Source organism: Poromitra crassiceps (assembly GCF_964638095.1).
Source record: "Poromitra crassiceps genome assembly, chromosome: 15".
NCBI classification, from domain to species: domain Eukaryota; kingdom Metazoa; phylum Chordata; class Actinopteri; order Beryciformes; family Melamphaidae; genus Poromitra; species Poromitra crassiceps.
In genome coordinates, this window is record NC_139634.1 from 16,648,715 (window position 1) to 16,673,605 (window position 24,891).

Sequence of the window (24,891 nt, forward strand, 5' to 3'; positions counted from 1 at the left end):
ATCATGCTGGCTGGTTAATCGGCTTGTGCTACTAGCTAGCTAGCAACTCGTCCGTTAGCAAGCAAGCAAACTTTAGCTAATATTAGCCAAAACAGTCGCACGGTACCCGCCCTATGAGCCCAAGGGCCGGTTTCCTAGCCCCAGGACAGTGCTCCCAGCCTCCCTCTACCCACCCTGTGAGCTGCATGGTCAGCCTCAGAGTCCCTCTACCCGCCCTGTGAGCTTCATGGTCGGCCTCAGAGACCCAGGTCAGAGCCGCACCCTCCTGCCTGTCCCTACGCAGAGACCCAGGACAGCGCCCTCGCCCTCACCCTCACCCGCCTGCTTCTACCCCGACTTAGATGCCCCATCTCCAGGGGACAACCTCTGTGAGCCACCCACCTTCCATGAATCTGCCAAACTGCATACCCACTATTGGTTCCTGTAGGGACAGCTCAGCACTGGCACTCCTCTTCAGTCCCCATTTTCCACTCGAAGTGACTCCATGGGGAAATAAATGGGAAAAGGTTAACAAGTTCATACCAAATCACAGTCAAATCAGTGCACCCTCACCTGTTTTCCTGTAGTGAATGTTGGCTTTATAAAGGCAAGGCTGGAGTGCTGCTACACGCTGATTGGACTGCCTGAGGCCGGGCCGGGGAGGCGCAAGCTTCAATTGATGATCAATTGGAGGAGAGACGCCAAAAATTCAAACTAAAATTAAACCACAAAGCACTCCTCCACAGCAGCTGAGTCTGACGGCGACAAGACTTGAATTGAGCAGTATTTGAGCAGCCAGCGCCTTTCTGCAATTCATAAAGATAATAACCAGCAAAATCATGATAAAGATACAAGACAAGACTAAGATCTGATGATTAACACACCACGAACAACAAAAGTAACTAAAACAATACGTAATATCTAAGAATTTGTAGCAGCTAATAGTTAAATTAACACAGTAATAGAATAGACACATTTTGTGGATTGTGGGGAATGAAAATGAAATGATCTATGAATTTATTTCTTAAAAAAACTACTACTAATAATGTACATTAGAATAAGAGAAAAGTAGAGGAAACAGAAAAGGTGCAAAGTGGGAAATGTATTATGTGATTGATGTTTGCATTTCTGTTGTGATGCATAAGGTGATGAACGTGTCCTTTATGGCATATGCTTATGTACCTATGTATAATTATGCAATTATTTTTGTCTAATATAAAAAAACAGCAGTTCATGGTGGACAGTTAATTGTTTTCGTGGTGTGTGTGTGTGTTCAATCTGCCACAATCTACAATCAACCATAAAATGAATCACAAGAATAGATGCTCTTTCATGAAGGTTGTGGGTGGCTCTTAAAAGAGCCTTTTTGGGGAGAGGTCAAGGCAGCAGCTTTACTTCTTCTTGGGTGCAGCTTTCTTGGGTGCTGCTTTGGGCTTGGCAACTTTCTTCGCTGGTGCCTTCTTGGCGGCAACGGGCTTCTTCGCCACCTTCTTGGGACTCTTGGTCGCCTTCTTGGGGCTCTTGGCTGGTTTCTTAGCCACTGCAGCGGGCTTCTTGGCTTTCTTGGGGGATTTCTTGGCGGCTACGGCTACTGGCTTTTTAGCTGCAGCCTTCTTCTTCGGGCTCTTGGCTGGTTTCTTGGCAGCGGGCTTCTTGGCTTTAGCAGCGGGTTTCTTAGCAACGGGCTTCTTCACCTTTTCTGCCTTGGGGACCTTGAATGAGCCGGAGGCTCCAGTGCCCTTAACCTGGAGCAGAGCGCCCTTTTCCACCAGCTTCTTAATGGCGATCTTGACCCGGGCATTATTCTTCTCCACGTCGTAGCCTCCAGCAGCCAGGCTCTTCTTGACGGCAGCCAGAGACACGCCGCTCCGCTCCTTGGAGGCGGACACAGCTTTGACAATCAGCTCACCGACGCTGGGACCAGCCTTCTTCGGCTTCACGACCTTCTTCTTCGCGGCTTTGGCCGGCTTGGTGGCTTTAGCCGGGGAGGCAGCGGCGGGTGCAGCTGGAGCGACTTCTGCCATTCTTCTTTTCTCGCCTTTTTTGCTTCACACAGCTCTACAGAATCTGTCTGACTCTTTGTCTATGCGCAGAGCAAGAGGCGGGACTTATACAGAGCATGAGGACCGTGTAGACTCAACCCACACCATCTCTCTCTGTCCTGTTGAAATGTGGCGGCACTTGTGTTTTCTCTTCCAGGTTTTAGGGATAAAATACACCGATTGGAGCAGTTTTCAAGTGTAAATGTTATTGGACCTGTTAGAAAACTTGTTTCCTTTCGGAATGAAGTCGTTTTTAGCAACGATGAGACTTTATTTTTATTCAGGGAAGCTTCAAACCTCTCCATTACACTGTCACAGTATTCGGTTGGCAGTGGGATTTCCTCACATTTCGACTCATAAAATGTTTAATATGTTTTAGATTCCAAAGAACAATAGTTTTCCAGTAAGCAGAGATGCTTGACGACGGAATAAAAGTCAAAGTGCTGTAGTGCTATGATTAGTTTTGTTTTAATCGTCATATGTTTTGGTGTCGGTAAACACAGTGAGGAATGGCAGTGACTTTGGGCGGGTTACATTGAGGCGCTAGCTTTCTGACTCTTACACCCATGATTAATTACAACTGAAATTATGTTTTATGTTTATGTTTGTTTTTACGTAAAAGTAGCTATAGGCCAAACATATATTTTCCAATAGCATGATTGTCTTATATAGACTAATACACTGCTATCCAACTTGCTTGAGTCCATTAGGCAGAACTATCATGATGTTAGTTAGCCTGATAAATCACTCTTCACAGTCTGATGGATCACATTTTAAGAACTGCAAGGTTAGTGCGTGGCTAAGAGGCAGCTCTATATGAGTTGTTGAAGGTTGAGAATATGTTTTATTTTATTTAGTTTTGATTAGCACTGTGGTAGTTTATAATATTTCCATTAGTAACTTCATATTGCGGTCTACAGTCACAGGGTGGTTTAGGTCTGGGATCAGACCATGAAATTCTTTGAATAAAGGGCATTTTTTCACCTTCTAATTGTTGTTTATTTCTGTGATAAGATAAGGTGAGAAATACTGCCCAAATTTCCATACCGTCCCCCGTGTGGAAATTTGTTAGATTCATGCTTCACATCATAGGCTAGTAAGGCTACATACAAAATACAAAGGTACATAAACTTACATAGGCTGATATATGTTGTTACTACTACTACTACTATAACTACTACTACAGCTGAATACCCATGCAGTGTAGCGTTGTGATTATTTTCCACTGAATTAGTTACTGTTGTAAATGTTTCTTAATCCACTGTTATGTTTCTTCACCTATATTGTATTACCAGTTGTGAGAGTGCCTCCACCATGCTTCCTTTTACTAATCACATGATTAAGACTTTCTTAACGAGAATTAATAAATAAAAACATTGGAAATCAATTTGAATACTAGTGAATTTGTAGCCTAATGGATTAGCAGACTTGCTTACTGTGGTGTAGTAGCCATTTATGTGGGTGTGGTACCCATACCACAGGTTGAGAACCACTTATTTTAAGCGATTTTGTAATACTAATTCATCTGTATCATTTCAATTTAAAATAACCCAGCTGCCTCAAATATGCTGAAATTTGAAAATTGCATAGTCACAATTTCAGTGCAAATTCTTTGATATTCATATTTGACATGGTTAACAATAGCTATTTAGTATTAGTGCATAATGCAAAGAAAGACTGGACTGAAGCATGATGTGTGTGGGGGGGGGGGGACTAAAATGTCAATTGGAACAGACTGCACCTTTAATAGAAAAGTATTTCAATTAATGAAAGTATCAGTAATATAAAACTCAAACTTGTGGGGAGAAAAATAACCATACAAAATGCATTACATTGTGCCACAGCCTAGAGAGAGGGTGTGATAAATGAAAAAGATACAAGAAGTGATTGGATGTTTTCTTAATAGCACGATTTGGCTTCATTCATCAGCACTGGGACCACGCAAACTGAACCACATTCAATGAGCATCAGCCCTTTTTTTTCAGTCTTCATTTCCATTTATTACATATGAGTCAAACGTCACAAAATACACTTGAGAAGCTCTTGCACAAAGATGCAGTAAAAAACGTAAAATGTAAAAGAGCAACTTTAGATTAGTCAGCAATGTCAATCTTCCACAAACATTCATTGGGTGCTTTTTTACTTGTTTGCTTTGCAAGTTATCAAAGTTGGGGGGGAAGTAGTCACTGAACAATAACAAGTAACTTTACTCTGTAAAATGAAACACAAGTTCACATCCATTCTCTGGGAAATTTAGGAAATCACTTACTGAAGTAGAAGTAGATCGCAAGTACCAAAAAGGTAAATTACAACATTTCATCAGAACATAATCTCCTTGAATACACTGAACATCACAGACTGATGATGATGATACATAACAATGTAAGAGTATTTAGGGGTGGAATTTTCATTTAAGGTTAATTTCAAAGGAAATTCTCTCTAAATCTGTCTTGTGGTCACACAATTCGATTTTTAAATTCCAAGGACTGATTCAAGACCTGTTATCCCAGGGGTGTCCAAACTTTTTTGAATGGGGGCCAGATTTGATAGTTTGAAATTACCTGGGGCCAGCTGCTTCTCGCATCATATGGGTTATAAGAAGAAAAAAGACACACACATACAATACAATTGTACTCTAAGGATTATTAACCAATACGGTGTGGAGGGCCACATTATAGTATATTTTGAGAGAGAAGCTGCGGGGCATTTAAAATCGGTCCGGGGGTTGCATTTGGCCCCCGGGCCGGACTTTGCACATGCCTGTGTTATCCAGTCTCTCTGAATCGGACCGCCATGGCGTAGTAGGCTATACTGTACATACAAAGGAAAAAAATGCCTCTCCCTGGAACTCAACTCGCCTCAACAGGCAGCCAAACTGCAGAGCTGTTTAATAGGCTACATTATACTACCATCTCTATCAATTAATAAATGAAAATATAGAGGTCTCTCTTAAGCAGCCTAATATAGGGTGAATTTGCCTATATCAACCAAACTGGAAATATAATGTAAGTCTATATTTGAAACATACTATAGGCATCTCGCGCTTGATTCAGCTCACATACGCAGCTCGGCCGCTACGTGGCCTCGCCTGCTCTATTGGTGTATGTGTCTATCTGTGTGTGTGTGTGTGTTGCTCACACAATGTTATTGCCCTTAATTTACATGGGCACGGGTGTGTGTGCGCCCCATAAGTTTACACCAATCAGACTTATGACATCACTGATGACATCACCAATGTCTTTTGACATCACTACATCATCAGTGATGTCACAATGCCGATGTCACTGATGACATCATCTGTGATGTTACAATGCACAATTTATCAAGTGACATCACTGATGACATCAGTGATTTATGACATCACGTATGACATCATCAGTGATTTATGACATCACTAATGACATCAGTGGGACAAAAATGTAAACAGAGCAGATTGCCCACATGTTCTCCTTTATAATACAGGAATGCAAAGTCAGTGGAAAAGGTGACCAATGCCAGGTCAGACAAAATCATTCACTTAATTGCCCTATTTTGTGAGGAAAAAGGTGTCCATGTAAAGGTGACCATAGTTTGCATCCCTGATAATAGGATAATGAGGCTTATTATGCAAGTTACAATAAAGGTTGGTTCAAGACTAGAAACATGAAAAATAGTAGGGCTACAACTGATTTCATTTTAGTATGAGCAGTACACTTACATGCCATTTTGGTTATTTAATTTACTTTCCAATAAACCAAAGAAAATTAGAAAATCTATAATTCTCCCATAACACCAGACACCCTCCAATTACTAGAGAAACATTAATTCCCATATTAGTTTCACGGCTTGAAAACCTGCATTGTATGGAGTAGTGTCCGCCCTCAGGCAGTCATCTGCCTATTGTACTAAACTAAAACTGAACTCAAGTAATTACCATTTAAAAGCATGCATTTATAATAACCAAGTAGATGAACAAGCTCTTTTATGAAGCAGTGGGTGGCCCTCAAAAGGGCCTTTGGGTGGATGTAGTACAAAGCGGTTTACTTGGAGCTGGTGTACTTTGTGACGGCCTTGGTGCCCTCGGACACGGCGTGCTTGGCCAGCTCACCGGGCAGCAGCAGGCGGACAGCGGTCTGGATCTCCCTGGAGGTGATGGTGGAGCGCTTGTTGTAGTGAGCCAGGCGAGACGCCTCGCCGGCGATGCGCTCAAAGATGTCGTTCACAAAGGAGTTCATGATGCCCATGGCCTTGGAGGAAATGCCGGTGTCGGGATGGACCTGCTTCAGCACCTTGTACACGTAGATGGCGTAGCTCTCCTTCCTGGTCTTTCTGCGCTTCTTGCCGCCCTTGGCAGCAGTCTTGGTGACGGCTTTCTTGGAGCCCTTCTTGGGCGCTGGCTTGGCTGGTTCAGGCATGATCAGTTTTCGGTACTTGACAGCAACGAATGAACTCCGCAAGACAGAACAACTGTATTTATAGCCAGCTGATGCAAATAGCATTGTGCAGCTCCCCGCCTGCGGTTGGTTGAGTTTCGTCGCGTGACTGCACGCGCACCTCCCTGTAGGTGTATTCTGATTGGTTCCAGATTCCGCGCGCGCACTCGGAATATTGTTCCCATTCCCATCAAATATTGGGCTCTGTACAAAAAACGAAATTAAGTGTTTTATTAAAGCCTTGGACCTTTGCTCTATACATTTCACATTACAACGCCCCACCCCCACCCCTTGGGTAATTAATGGCACCGATTAAACTTCCTTTGTGGATATTGAGGGGGGGGATCTGTTACAACAGCAGTTCTCAAACTAGTAGAGGGACTCCCACCACGCTTCAGCTATTGCAGGCAGTAGTACTTCTCAAACTGTTTCACATCAAGGACCCCTAAACGGACATAAATTAGACCACGGACCTGATCTGATAAGACTTTGTCCCCATCTGATATGGTTTTAGCTTTTAGATGTTTTATTACAGAACGTGTATGAAACCCATGACCAACATAGCCATGTCACTATGGATGGAATTATAGTGAAAATAAATGACCCCCCTTTTGCTGGGGACCCCCTGCAACCCCCTCAAGGACCCCTGGTGGTCCCCGGACGCCACTTTGAGAACCACTGATTTACAATGTCAGAAACATTGTATCAAACTGAGAATTAGACGCAATGTTGTCATGATAGAAATCATGGATAGCTAATACAGACATTACCGTGCTAAAAGGGACAATAAAGTATCACATTCAAATAATTGACAGAGCATACTGTAGTAGACGGTAGGCTACTATACATTTATCATGTTGAGGGCTTCCTGTTTAAGGCACCTTTCTTCATTGAATTTCCACCATAATGTGAATTACTCTTATCTGTTCGATGAGTATATTCATTGCAGATGAGGTGATGCAATCCGGTCGAGTAATTTATGCAACTTTGGGATGCTTTGTATGTTTGTGCGTCCGTCTGTGTCACACACAGGGATGCAAAGTGATAGTGGAAAAACGTGACATACCAGGGCAGACAAATCCACTGAAAAAAACCCTATTTTGGGATGGAAAGTGCCTGCACACAGCAGATACATTTTAGGTAGTGTTTATCTCATTTTAGCAATTATACATTTGCGTGTTTTACAAGCTGCTGTTTCAGTATCCAGCATACAGATCTGTGGCTGTTCCCAACAAGGCTACACAAGGTTGATTGAATCGGTTTAGATTAGGCTACATGATTTATTTTCCAAGAGCAGAGTTGTGTTCCATGATACAAGAAACCGCTTAGCGTTAACAGACACACTAATCAATAGACAGGAATAGTCTTTTCTTAGATAAATTGGGCGGCTCTTAAAAGAGCCTTTGTTGTTTTTTTGTTGGTCGGTAAATGAAGTTAACCTCCGAAGCCGTACAGAGTGCGGCCCTGCCTCTTCAGAGCATACACCACATCCATGGCGGTGACGGTCTTTCTCTTGGCGTGCTCGGTGTAGGTGACGGCATCACGGATAACGTTCTCCAGGAAGACCTTGAGCACCCCACGGGTCTCCTCGTAGATCAGACCAGAAATGCGCTTCACTCCGCCTCGGCGAGCCAGACGGCGGATAGCGGGCTTGGTGATTCCCTGGATGTTATCACGGAGAACTTTACGGTGCCGCTTGGCGCCTCCTTTGCCGAGTCCCTTTCCGCCCTTGCCTCTTCCAGACATCGTGCTGATTCGTTTAGTTCGAAAAGAAGAACAAACTGATAAAGACGCTCAGAAAGCTTCACAATATAAACATTATTTGCGGACCTAAATGAGGAACAAAAGAGCGCGCTTAACTGGGCGATACCAAATTCCTTCAAACAGTCCTCCCCCATCTGGATTTTTTTTTTTCAAAATAACTTCAGCTGTGGCCTGTCAGCAGAGACTAACACTCGCGTTTCCGGTTATGCGACGCTGCCTTCAAAATAAAATGCAGACCAATATAACTAATCAAATAATTCGGCAATCAAAAGTGGCCCGAATCTACCCCAAAGCTTACAAAGGGTCATCTTCGGCTGCTCTGAGTCCTCTCTGGACTTCCTTACAAGCAGTGCAACAATATCTGACACTGGGGACAACTGTCGCCAAAATACTTGTGGTGGAAGTCCTCCACTTCGCCTTCTTTTCGGGTGTGGCTGATGGACATGATCATCATGTTAACAGTTCTACAGATGGAGAGACTCAGATCCCTGAGAACCAACTTAAGCTTAAAAGGTTCTCAAATATCTGGGACCCGTTTTTGGCTTACTTTGACGAGGTTAAGGATGATAAGTGACTGAGGTTGGGGATGGTGGATGGCTCCCCCGGCTATTATCCCATGGACCCCATGAAGCACTTTGAATTGCCTCTGTGTATGAAATGTGCTATACAAATAAACTTGACTTGACTTGACTTGACCCCCTTAGGCGTAATCCCAGGTACACGATATCTCTTTTCTCGTCTTTATTGTCACACAACACACACTACAACACATGCACGGAGTGCCACAACACACACATGCTGACGGTGGCCGGTGAAATTTGTCCTCTGCATTTAACCCATCCTGGCTTTGTCCTTTCCTCCTGGGGCAGGCCAGGAGCAGTGGTCGCTTTCTCGTACAGCGCCCGGGGACCGACTTCGGATGTTGTCGTCACTGGTCGGATGACGATGACGATCTGATCTTCTGCATGTTTTTAGTGGGCGGGGGGGTTATATATGGAGGAACCCCCCTGGGGGAGCACGGGGAGAACATGCAAACTCCACACAGACAGAAAGGCCCTTACGACGAGATACCCCACCTGGGCAGTGGGCACTGAAGATATGGGGGGGAACACAACCACAGCGCCTACAGTGTCCCAGGCGAGAATCGAACTCAGGACCTTCTGACTGCGAGGCGACAGCTCTACCACTGAGCCACCGTGCCCCCTCTTATAAGCACATAAGCACCTTATGCGGCTGATAGCACTATGTTGTATTGTTGAATGTCAATGATGTATGTATGTTTTTTTCCCTTTCTTTGTTCGTATATTGTTCTATAAAAATTTTAAAATAAAATATATAAAAAAAAAGTGGCCCGAATCTGATTGTTTCCCCCTAATGCCTCCCCCAGACCTGACGATAATTTGCCCGATAGTGGCCAAGATTACCCCCTCCCGACTATTTCTGGGGTGCTCCCGATTTGAATCTGACCTGGGCCACTTTCAAATGTGGAAATACAAATCAGATTCAAATCAGATTATTTTGAATGTGACCTCAGTGTGAATGGGGCATTTATACCTCGCATTAACATGTGTTTTCTGTCATCAGGAAGGGAGACCGGAAGGAAGTTGACCATCTGGTGACTTGGTGCAGTCAAAACAACCTTGTGTTAAATGCTCAAAAAAGAATGGAGATGATTGTGGATTACAGGAGGAACAAAGCCCCACCTTCCCCCATCACCCTGGGTGACTCGCCAGTCAACACTGTGGAGTCCTTCTGCTTCCTGGGGACCATCAACAGCCAGGACCTAAAATGGGAGCTGAACATCAGAGCTCTCACCAAGAAGGCACAGCAGAGGATGTACTTTGTGCGGCAGCTGGAGAAATTCAAAGTGCCAAAGGCCACGATGGTGCACTTCTACACCTCCATCGTTGAGTCCATCCTCAACTCCTCCATCACCATCTGGTATGCTGCTGCCACTCTCAAAGACACTAACAGACTTCAGCGCATCATCCGCTGCGCTGAGAAGATAATTGGATGCAACCTGCCATCCTTCCAGGACCTGCATGCAGCCAGGACATGGTGGAAGCGGTCTCGCAAGATCATGGCTGACCCCTCCCACCCTGGCCACAAACTCTTTAAGACACTCCCCCACGGCAAGAGACTGAGGTCTGCCAAGACCAGAACCACCTGCCACAAGACCAGCTTCTTCCCAACCGCCATCAGCCTCACCAACAAGGCCCGGAAACCCCTTCCGCCAAGGACCTCACCAACAACGCCCCCCCCCCCCCCCCCCACACACACACACACACACACACTCAGCAGTGGCTGTGAAGTGGCACAGACTAATTTATGTAGTATGCGGAGCGCAGCGATTCTCCCTAAGTGCACTGATTCGTAATTGTTACCCGTCGCTCGCCCCCTTCAGGACACAGAGATCTCATTGGGAATCGTGAAGACATGATCGGTCACAAAGGTGACCAGATGACAGGTCCATGTCATCATAGCAGCGAATGATGACATCCGACCTCGCATGTGCATCTGTACGTCCAGATGTCGAGACCTCACCTGTCCAGGCAGGTTTCGAACCGGGGACCTCCAAGGGATGAGACGACAGTTAGTAAATGGCACCTTTACCCACTGTGCTACCGTCCATCACATTATTCTCAGAAATTAAATTATTTGTTCATGTGGCTCTATTCTATCCTCTCTTAGTTTCTCAAGTCGTTTTATTTTGAAAAACCAAGACACTGCACAGCGAAAGTGTTATTTACTGTGTTAACTTGACACCAAGCCACCAAGAATCTCCCGATTGGGCGACGATTTTGAAGCTGCAACTGACCAATGAACGTCAACGCTCGAGAGGGATATAAACCGGGCTCCAGGCGGTTGCTATTCATTCTTTTATTCTCTCGTGAATCACAAGAAAACATACAACATGAGTGGACGAGGCAAAACCGGCGGAAAGGCTCGTGCCAAGGCAAAGACCCGCTCATCTCGTGCTGGACTCCAGTTCCCGGTCGGCCGTGTCCACAGGCTGCTGCGCAAAGGAAACTATGCCCACCGTGTCGGTGCTGGAGCCCCGGTGTATCTGGCGGCGGTGCTCGAGTATCTGACCGCTGAGATCCTGGAGTTGGCTGGAAACGCTGCCCGCGACAACAAGAAGAGCCGCATCATACCCCGTCATTTGCAGCTGGCCGTCCGCAACGACGAGGAGCTCAACAAGCTGCTTGGCGGAGTCACCATCGCTCAGGGCGGCGTGCTGCCCAACATCCAGGCGGTGCTGCTGCCCAAGAAGACCGAAAAGGCCGCCAAGAAGTAATCTGCTTCAGCTTGACTTTACAACAAACCAACGGCTCTTTTAAGAGCCACCCACTCACTGACAAAGAGTTATCCTTTTATCCATACTAGTTATAAGGTATCAGTATTACTATCAAAAACTTTTATAATGCTGCCGGTTTGTACACGAGAATGCACAACTTTAAAATTTGCCTTGGCACCAAACGGAAAATGACTTGAGCTATACATTATTATAGGAGTGATGTTATTTAAAATGACTTACTGCACTCGGTGCCAAAATGTAATTGTACATAATAGGAATTGTTAAAAGGCTTCAATTAGTATTATGATAAAGCCTCAAACATAACGTGCACATATAATTATTTGTAACACTTTACAATAAGGTACACAAATAATGTAGTAGTTACTAGTAAACTAATTATTAGTAAATTGTAAATTAGTAAATAATTACCAATAAATTATTCAGCATGCTGAAATACCATGAAATAGTCTGCTGTATTCTGTTTAAATCTTCACACATTGTTTGTTCATTCATTCATGTTCTCCTTGTGTAAAAACAGTTGACAACGCGGGATATTTCAAATTTGAATGATGCATGACGTCAAAGTGGCGGCCAGAAGACAACACAGGCTCTGTAAGACTTGTTCAAGGTCTTTTGCTAGCATCAAGCATTTGCTAGTCCCCTGGTGTGTCTCTGAATTATGTGGTATTGCTTGTATTGTAATACTACTACAAATAACTGTAGCCTATACATAATTTGTTGTTTGTTGCCCACATTATAGGCACATATGAGAGATCTACGGTGGCCCTGAAGTGCAAATCACAACCGCAAATAAGAAAACACAACGACAAATAAGAAAACACAACGACAAATAAGAAAACACAACATATTACTAAACACAACGACAAATCAGAAAACACAACGACAAATCAGAAAACACAACCACATTAACCAAAACACAACCACATTAACCAAAACACAACCACATTAACCAAAACACAACCACATTAACCAAAACACAACACATTAACCAAAGCACAACACATTAACCAAAGCACAACACATTAACCAAAACACAACCACATTAACCAAAACACAACCACATTAACCAAAACACAACCACATTAACCAAAGCACAACACATTAACCAAAGCACAACACATTAACCAAAGCACAACCACATTAACCAAAACACAACCACATTAACCAAAGCACAACCACATTAACCAAAACACAACCACATTAACCAAAGCACAACACATTAACCAAAGCACAACCACATTAACCAAAGCACAACACATTAACCAAAACACAACCACATTAACCAAAACACAACCACATTAACCAAAGCACAACCACATTAACCAAAGCACAACCACATTAACCAAAACACAACCACATTAACCAAAGCACAACCACATTAACCAAAGCACAACCACATTAACCAAAGCACAACCACATTAACCAAAGCACAACACATTAACCAAACCGGAAAAGGTAGGTACTCTCAGGTGACATGAATCGTCGCTGATTGGACGAAGGAACTGGTGAGATGTGAACTGGTGAGCCCGTGCCTCTGTCTCTGTGCCTCCCTCTCCCAACCATATACATGTTCGTCCACTAAAATTATTGATTCTCTGCATAGCAACATCTTGACCAGCTGTCATCATGTCCATGTATGGATGTATGGATTTCCCTCTGGCGTGTTTTAGAAAAATTTAAATAAAAGAAGCGAGTAGAAAACTGCTTCTCAGCTGACGATCCACGCCAGACGGGTGCCTTTCGTATGTGTGTTTCAGAAGAGGGACTGAGTCAACAGGTGAAAAAAGTAATCTGGAGCACATGGTCAAAGTTTAGGCAATTTAATATACAAGTGCAACAAGCAGACTACGTTTCGACACGCAAAGTGTCCTCAGTAAAAAAAGAAAAGGAGAAAAAGCGAGTGTTTGTCATCTGTCAGTTTTGGCAGGCTGTGAAGTGACAGGACTTAAAGTAACCATGAATTTGCGCAATGAAGGCATTGCTCGTCTTTTAAATTAAATTCCTGTTAGAGGTGCAACCAGACAGCAATTGGAGAGCTAATTTCAGATTATTTCACCACTCCCTTAGCTTTTGATGAGGGAGAGGTGACTGGTGCGCGACTCTGACACTGACAGCCGCTCCACCTCACAGTCGGGCTGTCAGGGGGCGGGGGCTAGCTCCGATGAAGGTCGTGATGATGATGATGAGAGCGGGGAGGAAGATACCACTCGTTTCTGACCCAATGGCGAAATGCAATCTCAGATTAAACTGAGAAAAGCACGGGAGTAGCCTACAAGTGTGACTGCAAACTTTACAACAGAAGCCCTTAGCGCTTCACCCCGGACGAGATGGTGAGAACTGAAGAGCAACCAAATTAAAGACATTAGTAATGCTATAGACTACATAATTAATTAATTAATTAATGTATTTATTTGTTTGTTTGTAAAGGCTATAGTAGGCATAGTGTTTTCCTGATAATCAATGGACATGAGAAAACCACAGCTAAATGTTTGTGTGTTTATGAGCATCTTGAGAGACAATGTGAGGGAAATGATTTCAGCAAAATAGCCTATAATAATGTTAGAGAGAGAGAGAGAGGTACAGGAGATTATAAAACAGGTGGTTTCACGTGTGTGTGTGTGTGTGTGTGTGTGTGTGTGTGTGTGTGTGTGTGTGTGTGTGTGTGTGTCCAGGACTTTCCAGGTAGTAAACCACCTGGAAATTCCTGATAACCACCTGGACCTTCCATGACCTTCCCCAGATCATAACAAATTTTCAGCCCATTCAGACCTGGGGGAGGTGGTTTCAAAGACTTTCAAGGTGGTTTCCAAGATCTTCCAGGAAACCACCTGGAATGTCCTGGAAACCAACTGGATCTTCCCATGACATTCCCCGGATCATAACACACTGCTATAAAAAAAAAAAAAAAAAATCAGCCCAACCCAACCTTGGGAGATGGTTAGGACTTTCAAGGTGGTTTCCTGGACTTTCCAGGAAACTACCTGGAATGTCCCTGGAAACCATCTCCCCAGGTCGGATTGGGCTAAAAATCTGTATGGTGGTTTTATGATCCGGGGGTAGGGGCAGGGGGGAGCTGATCTTCCCAACTGCAGAACCAGATATTTTTCAGCTACAAAATGACATACCATTATGACAGGGGTGCCCACACTTTTTCAGCTTGGGAGCTACTTTTAAAATGACCAAGTCAAAGTGATCTACCAAACATATTTATTTATATATATATACACTGAGTATATATATACTCAGTGGAAAACAGTGGAACAGTGGAAAAACAGTGGAAACAGTGGAAAAACAGTGGAAAAACAGTGGAAACAGTGGAAAAACAGTAAAAAAAGAAAAAAAAAATTCCCTCTCCCCTCAATGCCATGCGATCGACCACACTATCGACCGGTCGATCGCGATCGACGTATTGGGCACCCCTGTATTATGATATGCCCCATGTTCAGAACATAACATTCACCATGTGGTATCAGATGGATTTACAACCCTACAAACTTTCATTAGGCTATAGGCTATTATTTTGTTTAGCTAAGAAATTATTTCCTCACATTTTTGTGTCTCAGATGCTCTCTCTCGCTCTCTCTCACACACGCACGCACACACACACACACACGAAACCACCTGTTTTATAATCTCCTGTACCTCTCTCTCTCTCTCTAACATTATTATAGGCTATTTTGCTGAAATAATTTCCCTCACATTGTCTCTCAAGATGCTCATGAACACACAAACATTTAGCTGTGGTTTTCTCATGTCCATTGATTATCAGGAAAACACTATGCCTACTATAGCCTTTACAAACAAACAAATAAATACATTAATTAATTAATCAATTAATTATGTAGTCTATAGCATTACTAATGTCTTTAATTTGGTTGCTCTTCAGTTCTCACCATCTCGTCCGGGGTGAAGCGCTAAGGGCTTCTGTTGTAAAGTTTGCAGTCACACTTGTAGGCTACTCCCGTGCTTTTCTCAGTTTAATCTGAGATTGCATTTCGCCATTGGGTCAGAAACGAGTGGTATCTTCCTCCCCACTCTCATCATCATCATCACGACCTTCATCGGAGCTAGCCCCCGCCCCCTGACAGCCCGACTGTGAGGTGGAGCGGCTGAACACATGTATTAACATGTTCACTGCCGTGGACGAGATATCTCGTCAAGCAGAAACCAGCGGTTGACTGCCGTGGACGAGATATCTCGTAAAAAAAACGACGGTGGGACGTGGATCTAACCCTTTTACATCTCCTATAAAAATATGGGAGCCACCGAACGTGTACAACCCATTCCACCGACCCACTAAGTGGCGACAGTGCTCTCCAGAGTAAAGAAAGCCGAGCCAAAACTGCAGGGGAAAGCGCGAGGAAACCATTCTCATACTGTAGAATGGTTTGGCGAAAACGCTTTCGCGCTGGCGCACAACGGTGGCGCACAACGGTGGGGGGTTCCAAAAATAGACTGGGTGCAACACACTTTGAAACACGCAGCATAAATAAGCCCAGAATCGCAAAAGCTTCATCAAATCTCTCAACCGAAACCCCAAGAAACGAGCGAGCCCATCCAGACTCGCCCGACGAGGGGCAGCCAGGCAGCAGCCAGGCAGCAGAAACTCGCTTGTGACACACCCGCTGCAGCCACGGAGGGAGGAGGAGAACACACATGGAGGGAGGAGTTTGAAGGAGAGGGGGGTTTCCTGCTGTTATGGAGGAAATTACTGTTCAAAACTATTGTTTAGATGTCTGACTTCTTACTGATGCCAAAAATAAATGGTTAAAGTGACTGTTCTATCGAATTTCACAAAAAGGCATTTATCTCAGCTTAAATTTTCAGACGCTGAAACCATGCTGTATTCAACTGCTAACGCCTACATACAGTAACTACTAACTCTACAAACTAACTCTTTTAGACAGAGAAAGCACACATTCTATTAGTTCTTTTGAGATATTTTGTGTTCACAAAATCCTAACAGAAAAGAATCCTCGGCTCTTGAAAGATGAGCCAGAATCCTCAAAAAAAAACCTTGGCAGAAGCTACCTACAGTAAAAAAAAACTGTTGGCAAGTGAATGTGTTAATATCGAAGGTGTTTCACATCCGAATCGCACGGAAACAGGGCACCGACCTCCGTCGGGTCGCCATCAGCGCACCCCCCGAGTTTCAAGTCGATCCGACCAACGGTTCTCGAGATACGCGAAGGACAGACAGACAGACAGACGATCCCGTCATTATAGTATAGATGATAGAAATTATATGACAGTTTTAGGTATTAAAATAAGTAATAAAAACTGTTCTGTTTTTCTAAGAACGTTGCATCAGCCATAGAGCGAAAGGTCATGTGGATAGGTGAGCTGGACCAAAAAAAATGGACGAGCAAGAAGTTCAGTTCCATATTATAAACTTATGTACGGTGGAGTGGAGCTGTTTTGTTACAACCAAAGAGTGCCCTATGGACGACTGCAATGAAGATGAAACTTTAGAGCATTTGCTCCTGAGAGATCTAAATATGTTTGGGGAAAAATGGAAAACATTGTGTTTAATGTTACTGTGAATTATAATGCTGTGATGGTGTCTTTAATTAAATAATGCTAGGACCACACCAGGACTTTTTCTGGACAATTGTTTGTGTGGTCGTGACCAAATTGTGGAAGACGTGGAATACAATTATCCACCAAGCCGTCATCCCAGGTGAAGTGGTCTATAAACAAATCATATCAGAACTGAAAAGACAAAGAACACTGCAACTAAAAGACCCCACACCCTCGCACCTGCTCACCTTCTAATATACTTCTTATTTTTTTAACTACTCCTTTCTACTGTTTATATATATATATTTAAAAAAAAATGTGAATGTTGTTTACCCCTGACTGAATAAATTCAATAAAGTATATTTAAAAAGTGAAAACCAGGAATCCTGACCGCTACCTACTGTTGTGGAATAGTGAACTATGTAGTTGAACTACGTAGTTTAATTACATTTTGCAGTAGCTTGCTGTTCAACTACATGCATATTTGCGTAGTGAGCCAAGTAGTTAAACTACTTTTTGGACATTTTTGTGTAGTTTAACTCAAACTACAAACTACAATTTTGGGCAATGAAATGCTGCCTCTGATTGACTTGGCCTGAGATTCGTACCCTAACCTTAATCAATGCTAGTCAAGTCTTTACTGTTACTTGTCTGATCAAACAAAACCCAGAAAAAAAACAGATGTGTCTACAACAACAAAAATATAACATGAATGTATTGGGTGTCAATAAACTCAATTGAGGTGCATTAATTTTGCTGGCATTGCGTTTTTTTGTAGGCTATATCACACATTGTCTTTTTTTTTTTTTTTTTTTACAAAGCTCTAAACTACATTTCTCGCAGGGTAGCTTTGCTGTAGTTTCAACTACTTCATGGTGAAGTAGTTGGTAGCTTCCTAAGCTATGCTTTTAAAGTAGCTTCCCCAACACCACTACTAGACCATGGGACCTTCAAAATCAACACTCAACTACACCATCAGTCAAACTATCATGACTCCATCAAATTCAAGAAGGGAATGCAGGTCTCTAATGATTAGTGTGGATTAGAGCAGTGATTCCCAACCAGGGGTACGTGTACCCCTAGGGGTACTTGAGCAGCTTGCAGGGGGTACTTGGAAAGATTTGAGATTACAATTTACTTCCAAAATGATTATATGGCATTCCAAGTCATTTCATAAGCCCAATGTTAAAATGGTACGTGCGCGCTGCAACTATTCCGCCTGGCAAGTGTCAACTGCTATGCTGATAAATGGCTCAAAAACATTCAGTTGCTGTCGCTCCAGAAACAGCTTTGGGAGGCCTGGTGACAAAAGGGAAAAAAAGGCCAAGCCCAAACACCAGCAGTTCAGTGAAACAAATATTTTGTATGGATTTACTTGTTTGTCTGCATTTCAACTAAAAGTTAAACAACAAATTTAGGAGAATCATCAACACGCATGAGTGAGGGGGTACTATTGGCATGGAAAAACAGCTTAAGGGGTACATATGACATAAAAGGTTGGGAACCACTGGATTAGAGGATTAGACTCTAATGTCAGGGTTTTGGAAGATCAAAGAAAATGTTAATGAACAAATCATGTATAACCGTCTCATCTGGATCTCAACCCATCAGAATAAACTGCAGGATTGCTTTATGTTTTACTGCAGGGAGCACAGTCACGATGAGCATAGAGCCAGCCAAGGGGAGCCGCACAGTGCTATTTGCATCAGCTGCCTATAAATACAGTCGTTCTGTCTTGCTGAATTCATTCGTTGCTGTGAAGTACCGACATCTCATCATGCCTGAACCCGCGAAGTCAGCGCCCAAGAAGGGCTCCAAGAAAGCCGTGACCAAGACCACCGCCAAGGGCGGCAAGAAGCGCAGAAAGTCCAGGAAGGAGAGCTATGCCATCTACGTGTACAAGGTGCTGAAGCAGGTCCATCCCGACACCGGCATCTCCTCCAAGGCCATGGGAATCATGAACTCCTTTGTCAACGACATCTTTGAGCGCATCGCCGGTGAGGCGTCTCGCCTGGCTCATTACAACAAGCGCCGCACCATCACCTCCAGGGAGATCCAGATCGCTGTGCGTCTTCTGCTGCCCGGTGAGCTGGCCAAGCACGCCGTGTCCGAGGGCACAAAGGCAGTCACCAAATACACCAGCTCCAAGTAAAGTGCTTGGAACTACTTTAACCCAAAGGCCCTTTTAAGGGCCACACACAACTTTCACAAAGAGCTTATTCATTTAGTTTGTAAAGTAACTTATAGTGGTCTACAATGATGTCAATTATGTCTATAGCCTACTATGATTTTATTTAGAATTTATTTATTTATTGCTTTACTGCGTGTCCAGCTCATCTTTCTTTATCTTTGTTTATTGAAGCAGGGACAGTACACAATAAATATATTGCACCAGAGATAGCTAAAAGCTAATTTGCATCTGTAGTCCCTGGGCACACAGAGTCCTGTGCGCACACAGTACATATCAAATACAGCAATTAAAGGAAAATCCTAATGTCTAAACAATCAAGATACATGACAAAAAATGATACTTACTATTAGCAAGATACAACATATACAATGCGCATAACAGTAAAAATAGAACACATAGAGGTAGATAGCAATCCACTAAAATCACACATTGGCAAATGGTAAAAAATAAATGACATAGCACAGAAATAAACAGTATATGAGGCCACACCAATGACTATAGGTGGCCGCAGGACTGACCCTCTCTCAGCCACTTCTTAATGGAGGATTTAAAACCTCTGAGGGTACTACAGCCCTTAATTACTCTGGGCAGGGTGTTCCACAGCATGCCCACCTTAACCGTGAATGCAGATTGACTAAATTTAGTCAATCTAAAAGGCACGCAACAGTCCCCTCTAGTGGAGGCTCTTGTTGTTCTCACACTGGTGTTGCGATTTGTTTGTTGAAAGGCGGGGGGGCAAGGCCGTGGAAGATCCTATACAACAAACTGGCTGGGTTTCCCAAAAGCTTCTTAGCGCTAAGAAGCTTCTTTAACCCTTCTTAAGGCCCCCTTAAGAAGCAAACACATTTCCCAATTGCTTCTTAGCCTAAGATGATCTTTCGTTACGAAGGCATTAGGGGTGGGGGAAAAAATCGATTCACCTAAGTATCGCGATTTTTAATGTCACGATTTTTTGAATCGATGTTTTATTCCAGAATCGATAATCGCACAAAAAAATAAAAATAAAATGGGTGCTTGCAGTCAGGCCACTCACTGAACAACAGGCCAGGCGCCGCCTACTGGTTTACTAGTGGTTTTATTACTTTATTAGTTAGTCTGAAGTAATAATTACACTTCAGGGTTAAAGTGGGTGCATCTCATTGTAAAATTGGACTTCAAACGGCCCAAATCTGGCTTCGAACGGCCCAAATTGGGCTTCAAACGGCCCAAATTTCACGCGCGTCGGCCCTTATCGGCCTGGCCTGCTTGGTATCTAATGCCCGGCCTGAATTATGATCCCAGTCCGCCCCTGTTTTTAACTATATCGCCCAGCCCTACTCATGATATATAATATACAGTCTCTAGTGTATGATTAAACTTGTCCCATGTTCTAATCTAGTGTAAAAAAGCAAACAAACTGAAAAAAGAAAAGAAAAAAATAAACAAAAATCGCAATAAATCGTAATATCGAATCGCAATAATCGTAGAATCGCAATACTTAAGAATCGCAATACTTAAGAATCGCAATATAAATCGAATCGGCACCCAAGAATCGTGATAGTATCGAATCGGGAGATAAGTGAATCGCCACAGCCCTAGAAGGCATGCGTTTCCCAAAAGCTTCTTAGCGCTAAGAAGCTTCTTTGACCCTTCTTAAGGCTCCCGTAAGAAGCCAACGAAGCCAACGCGTTTCCCGATTGCTTCTTAGCCTAAAATTATCTTCCGTTAAGAAGGCTGCGTTTCCCAAAAGCTTCTTAGCGCTAAGATGATCTTTCGTTAATAAGGTTTTGTAAGAAGGGTCTGGGGCATTCTTAACACCTTAATGACGAAACACTGGCAGATCCAGCCGCGTCAGGCAAAAGGAGATACTTGTGTCCACTGTTCCTCTTGTGTTTTTCCCTTTTTCCTTTCTTTCATGCACCCTTTAGTGTTTAAAATTGGGGAACACTTGAAAATCTCCCCTCTATGTATGGTTACTTGTGTTTTAAATGTTTTACCGTAGGCTATATTCCTCTAATCAGAATGGATTCCTTTTATAATAAGAATCTCGTGGATTTATATAGCACCTTTCACAGAACCCAAGGTCGCTTAAATTCTGTAGTGTTTCTCGCAATTTTGTTGTATGCTGTGTATATAAAGCAATTTGAACTGCAGTCCATGTCTGAAATAAATAATGTTTAATAGAAGTTCTTGTTTAACATGACCACGATTAGGTTATTCTACAACAGTGTTTCTCAACTACTGGGTTGTGGCCCTCTGGTGGGCTCAGAGTGCCATCTAGTGGGCCGCAGAGGACCTCTCACATCGAGATGGTGGACAGCTCCAGTTACCTCATTGAGTGCCAGCCACTTTTGGAGAACGGACGCTCCCAGTGCCAGAGTTTCAGAGCGTTTTCAGTGATTTCTCGAGGCCCACAGAATATTGTGTGATATTACTATGTAAACACCGAACACGCACAAATAACGATGAGACTCTCTTCTATCATCTGCAAAAAAAAGTTTATTGATACCATTTTCCGTTCTTTAGTTATGAGCCGGAGAAGATAGGTTGTTTTGAGCAAAAAGACACGTTTCAAATTAGAAGCTGAGTTATTCCGCCTTTTGTGAAATGAAGCATTTCAAGCACATTCACTGACTCTGAAGATAATATTTTCTGATGTAGTGACGTGGTGTAGTTGTGTGGTGCCCTGCGTGCCCCACCCCCCTCTCCCCCCCTCAGCTGCAAACTCCTCCCCACACTAACACAGCCAAACACGCACCCAGTCTATTTTCGGAGCGCTCCGTTTTTGTGCGCCGGCTCCCAGCGCGACACGGAAATGCCAAACCGGACTGCAGGGAAAGGTTTGGCCCTTCGGCGTCGGGTGCTGCCTTTCTGGCGGCTAATCGTGTGGAGAAACTATACAGACAGACAGACAGAGGCAGAGGAGCTCAGTTGTGGGCGCGGATTGACTGCTGTTCGCAGCCAACGTCAGCTGCAGCCAGAGCCATCTATATGGCTCTGGCTGCAGCATGAGCGGTTTCTTTTTCATCACGGGGCTTTTTCCTGCTGTTTTCCAGACCTTTCTCTAATCTGGAGAGCACTGTCGCCACCTAATGAGTCCGTAAAATAGGTTATACACCTTCAATAGCTACAATATTTGTACAGGAGATGCAGGAGGCTTTGATCCACGTCCCACCGTCAAAAAAACGCATTTGACGTCGATCGACGTCTTTGGCACTCTACGTCACTATTTACTTTGACGTCGATCGACGTCCTTGGCACTCAATGAGTTAAGATGCTTCTTAAGAGCCTTCTTTTTTTTTTCTTCTCTTCTGTTAAGAAGGCGTTTGGGAAACACTTCTTTGGAGCCTTCTTAACTCCTTAAGAAACTTCTTAACTCTTAAAGCAGCTACGAGCAACTTTTTCGATGGTTATTAAACAGTATAATTACAATATTGATGCATCACATCTTACCTATAATAGTAGCTGAGACCAAAGCCGTGTGGATCAGAGATTGCTCCCTTAGATGATTATTAAGTCTGTGTCTGTCTAAACTCGCGTCAACAGGGGGCTCTCTCTCTCTCTCACCTTACCGCCGGACCTGATAAACGCGGAAGTGAAACACGGAAGTGAAACGCGGAAGTGAAACGCAGCTGCCTGCCTTCACCCGTTCGTGCTGCCTAGCAACATAGCATAAACAATGTGAATGCCACGCATACTCTCGCGAACATCTCTCGTTATATTCTAACAGGTTTTTGGAAGTTATTTTGTGGTTATGGCCGAAGTGGCTGCTGCAAACCGTTTCATTTCACTTCCTGATCTTCCCTGGCCACAGACAGTCTAACACTGGCCGATTCACTCGGGCTTCAAGCGAGACTACTCTGCGTTGGTCTCGTCTACTATTAGAGGTAAGATGTGATGCATTGATATTAAATTTATACTGTTTAATAACAATCGAAAAAGTTGCTCGTAGCTGCTTTAAGAAGCTTCTTTGTTGGGAAACTCAGCCAATGACTGAAAACCACAAGTTGTTTCTGTGTGGAGCTACGAAGTTAATTTGTTTTTTCATTTTAACAATTCAAACCGAAAAGTAAACTAACCAAAATGCCATGTGATTTCGTAATGCTACAGCCTACTGCTCATACTAAAAATGAAATCACACAATTAGTAGGCCTATTATTTCCATCATGTCTCCATCTTCAAATTTACATAAGCCTATGTAGAGTACTACAGTATCCAGTTTGGTTGATACAGGCTACTTTACCCTAGAGTGAAAAATGGATTGATCGAAACAGTAGGCCTAAGTTGTATGAACTATTATTCACAATTTTAAGTTTGACAGCACCCGACCCTTTCAGACTCTAGATCAGTCAGAGAAGCGCACTCCCCAAATTTGAAGTCAATTGGACAAACGGTTGTTGAGATAAGTTGTTGAGATAAAAAAAATAATTGTTGCCAGTAGGTGGCGCTATGCCGAATTGCACGAAAACAGGTCACTGTACTCCATCATGTACTCCTTAGCACACTCCCAAAGTTTGAAGTTGAGCCGACCAACGGTTCTCGAGATATGCCAAGGCCAAGCTAGAGGAGAGGAGGAACATACAGACAGACGCACAGACGCCGCCGAAAACATGGCGGAGATAATAATAATAGGCTCGTTTGAGATGACTGCCGCCTCGCCTGGAAAGCAGACGAGAGCAGGCGAGCACAGTCAGGCGAGGCGTCAACAAGTCGAACACCCCCGACGGCACACTTCCTGCTGCTTTTTTTCTTCTACCGTTTTGTTTAACAGCGGTTTGTAAACAAATTAAAACATGCATTAGCGCCACCCACACTCACTGCTCAAATAACACAGCCCTTCGGATTCCTTATTTTTATTTTAATGTAGGCATTCCAGGTGGTATTTATGTAAAATATGGAGTGACAGCTTGGAATAGATATAAAATTGAAGTTTCTACACTTCACTGTGGGTTTGTGATGCACCTGTGTTGAACCAATGGGCGCTCAGCTTGATGCGTTTCTCGTCATCCTCTGTCATCCGCAGTCGGGCGCAGTTGGTGGGGAGCAACTGCGGCGCCTCGCTCCAAATCTGTGCCCGCCTCGCTCTCGTGAGTGTCACGTGACTTACGCAGTCGGGCAGGACGGAGCAAGTCGGACAACTTTCTAACCATCATGCAATGGGGCAAGCAAGGCGCTGGTCGAATCTGCGCAGAATTTGCTCATCTCAAACGAGCCTATTGACAGCAGGCAGTGTGGTGACAGGTACCGGTGATTTAAAGGGGCAGCACTTTTTTGTGTGTGTGGTGGTTATCTCGTAAACAACCCCCCTCCCCCAACCCTATAGCAGTACACCAATAACAAACATTTTGCTAAAGTTGTTGTAATGGAGGGTTCTGGTTCTAAGGATTCAGTTTGACTGTCACCATGGGGCATCAGTCAGGATGCAGATAATAGTCCAGAAACAGCTTGGTCCATGTGAAACATTTATTTTGTCCAGCAAACAATAGTTGGGAAATCAGGGGAAAAACACAGGAGGTAAAAACACGAGGAAAAACAGGAGGAAAAAACACACAAGGAAAAAACACAGGAGCTGCCCTTTAAGCTGGAAGACACAAAAAACATAGGATTAGGAAAAGATAAAGAAAGCAGATTTAGCCATGCAAATTTAGGGTTTAAAGTTGTCAGACTAAAATATACAAATACAGA

The 24,891-nt window shown here is 43.5% G+C and overlaps 3 protein-coding genes and 3 pseudogenes across 6 annotated transcripts in view; 2 read left to right on the forward strand and 4 right to left on the reverse strand.

The window, feature by feature from the left end:
* The window catches only part of LOC310790427 (histone H3.2), a gene marked incomplete at its 3' end in the record, with an annotated part of 253,276 nt that overhangs the window by 3,711 nt on the left and 224,674 nt on the right, over positions 1 to 24,891 (reverse strand). The gene's annotated exons all lie outside the window — the stretch shown is intronic.
* Positions 1,371 to 2,003, reverse strand: LOC310790422 (histone H1 pseudogene; annotated as a pseudogene). Its single transcript has one exon. The product of its transcript is annotated as a histone H1 pseudogene (transcript).
* LOC310790425 (histone H2B 1/2) lies at positions 6,041 to 6,415 on the reverse strand (the record flags this gene model as incomplete). The annotated part of the gene is made up of 1 exon (XM_083652112.1): positions 6,041 to 6,415. The coding sequence occupies one exon, from the start codon at positions 6,413 to 6,415 to the stop codon at positions 6,041 to 6,043; it is 375 nt and encodes a 124-aa protein (XP_083508238.1).
* Positions 7,868 to 8,179, reverse strand: LOC310790426 (histone H4; the record flags this gene model as incomplete). The annotated part of the gene is made up of 1 exon (XM_083652113.1): positions 7,868 to 8,179. The coding sequence occupies one exon, from the start codon at positions 8,177 to 8,179 to the stop codon at positions 7,868 to 7,870; it is 312 nt and encodes a 103-aa protein (XP_083508239.1).
* On the forward strand, positions 11,112 to 11,495 carry LOC310789659 (histone H2A pseudogene; annotated as a pseudogene). Its single transcript has one exon. The product of its transcript is annotated as a histone H2A pseudogene (transcript).
* On the forward strand, positions 18,814 to 19,188 carry LOC310790318 (histone H2B pseudogene; annotated as a pseudogene). Its single transcript has one exon. The product of its transcript is annotated as a histone H2B pseudogene (transcript).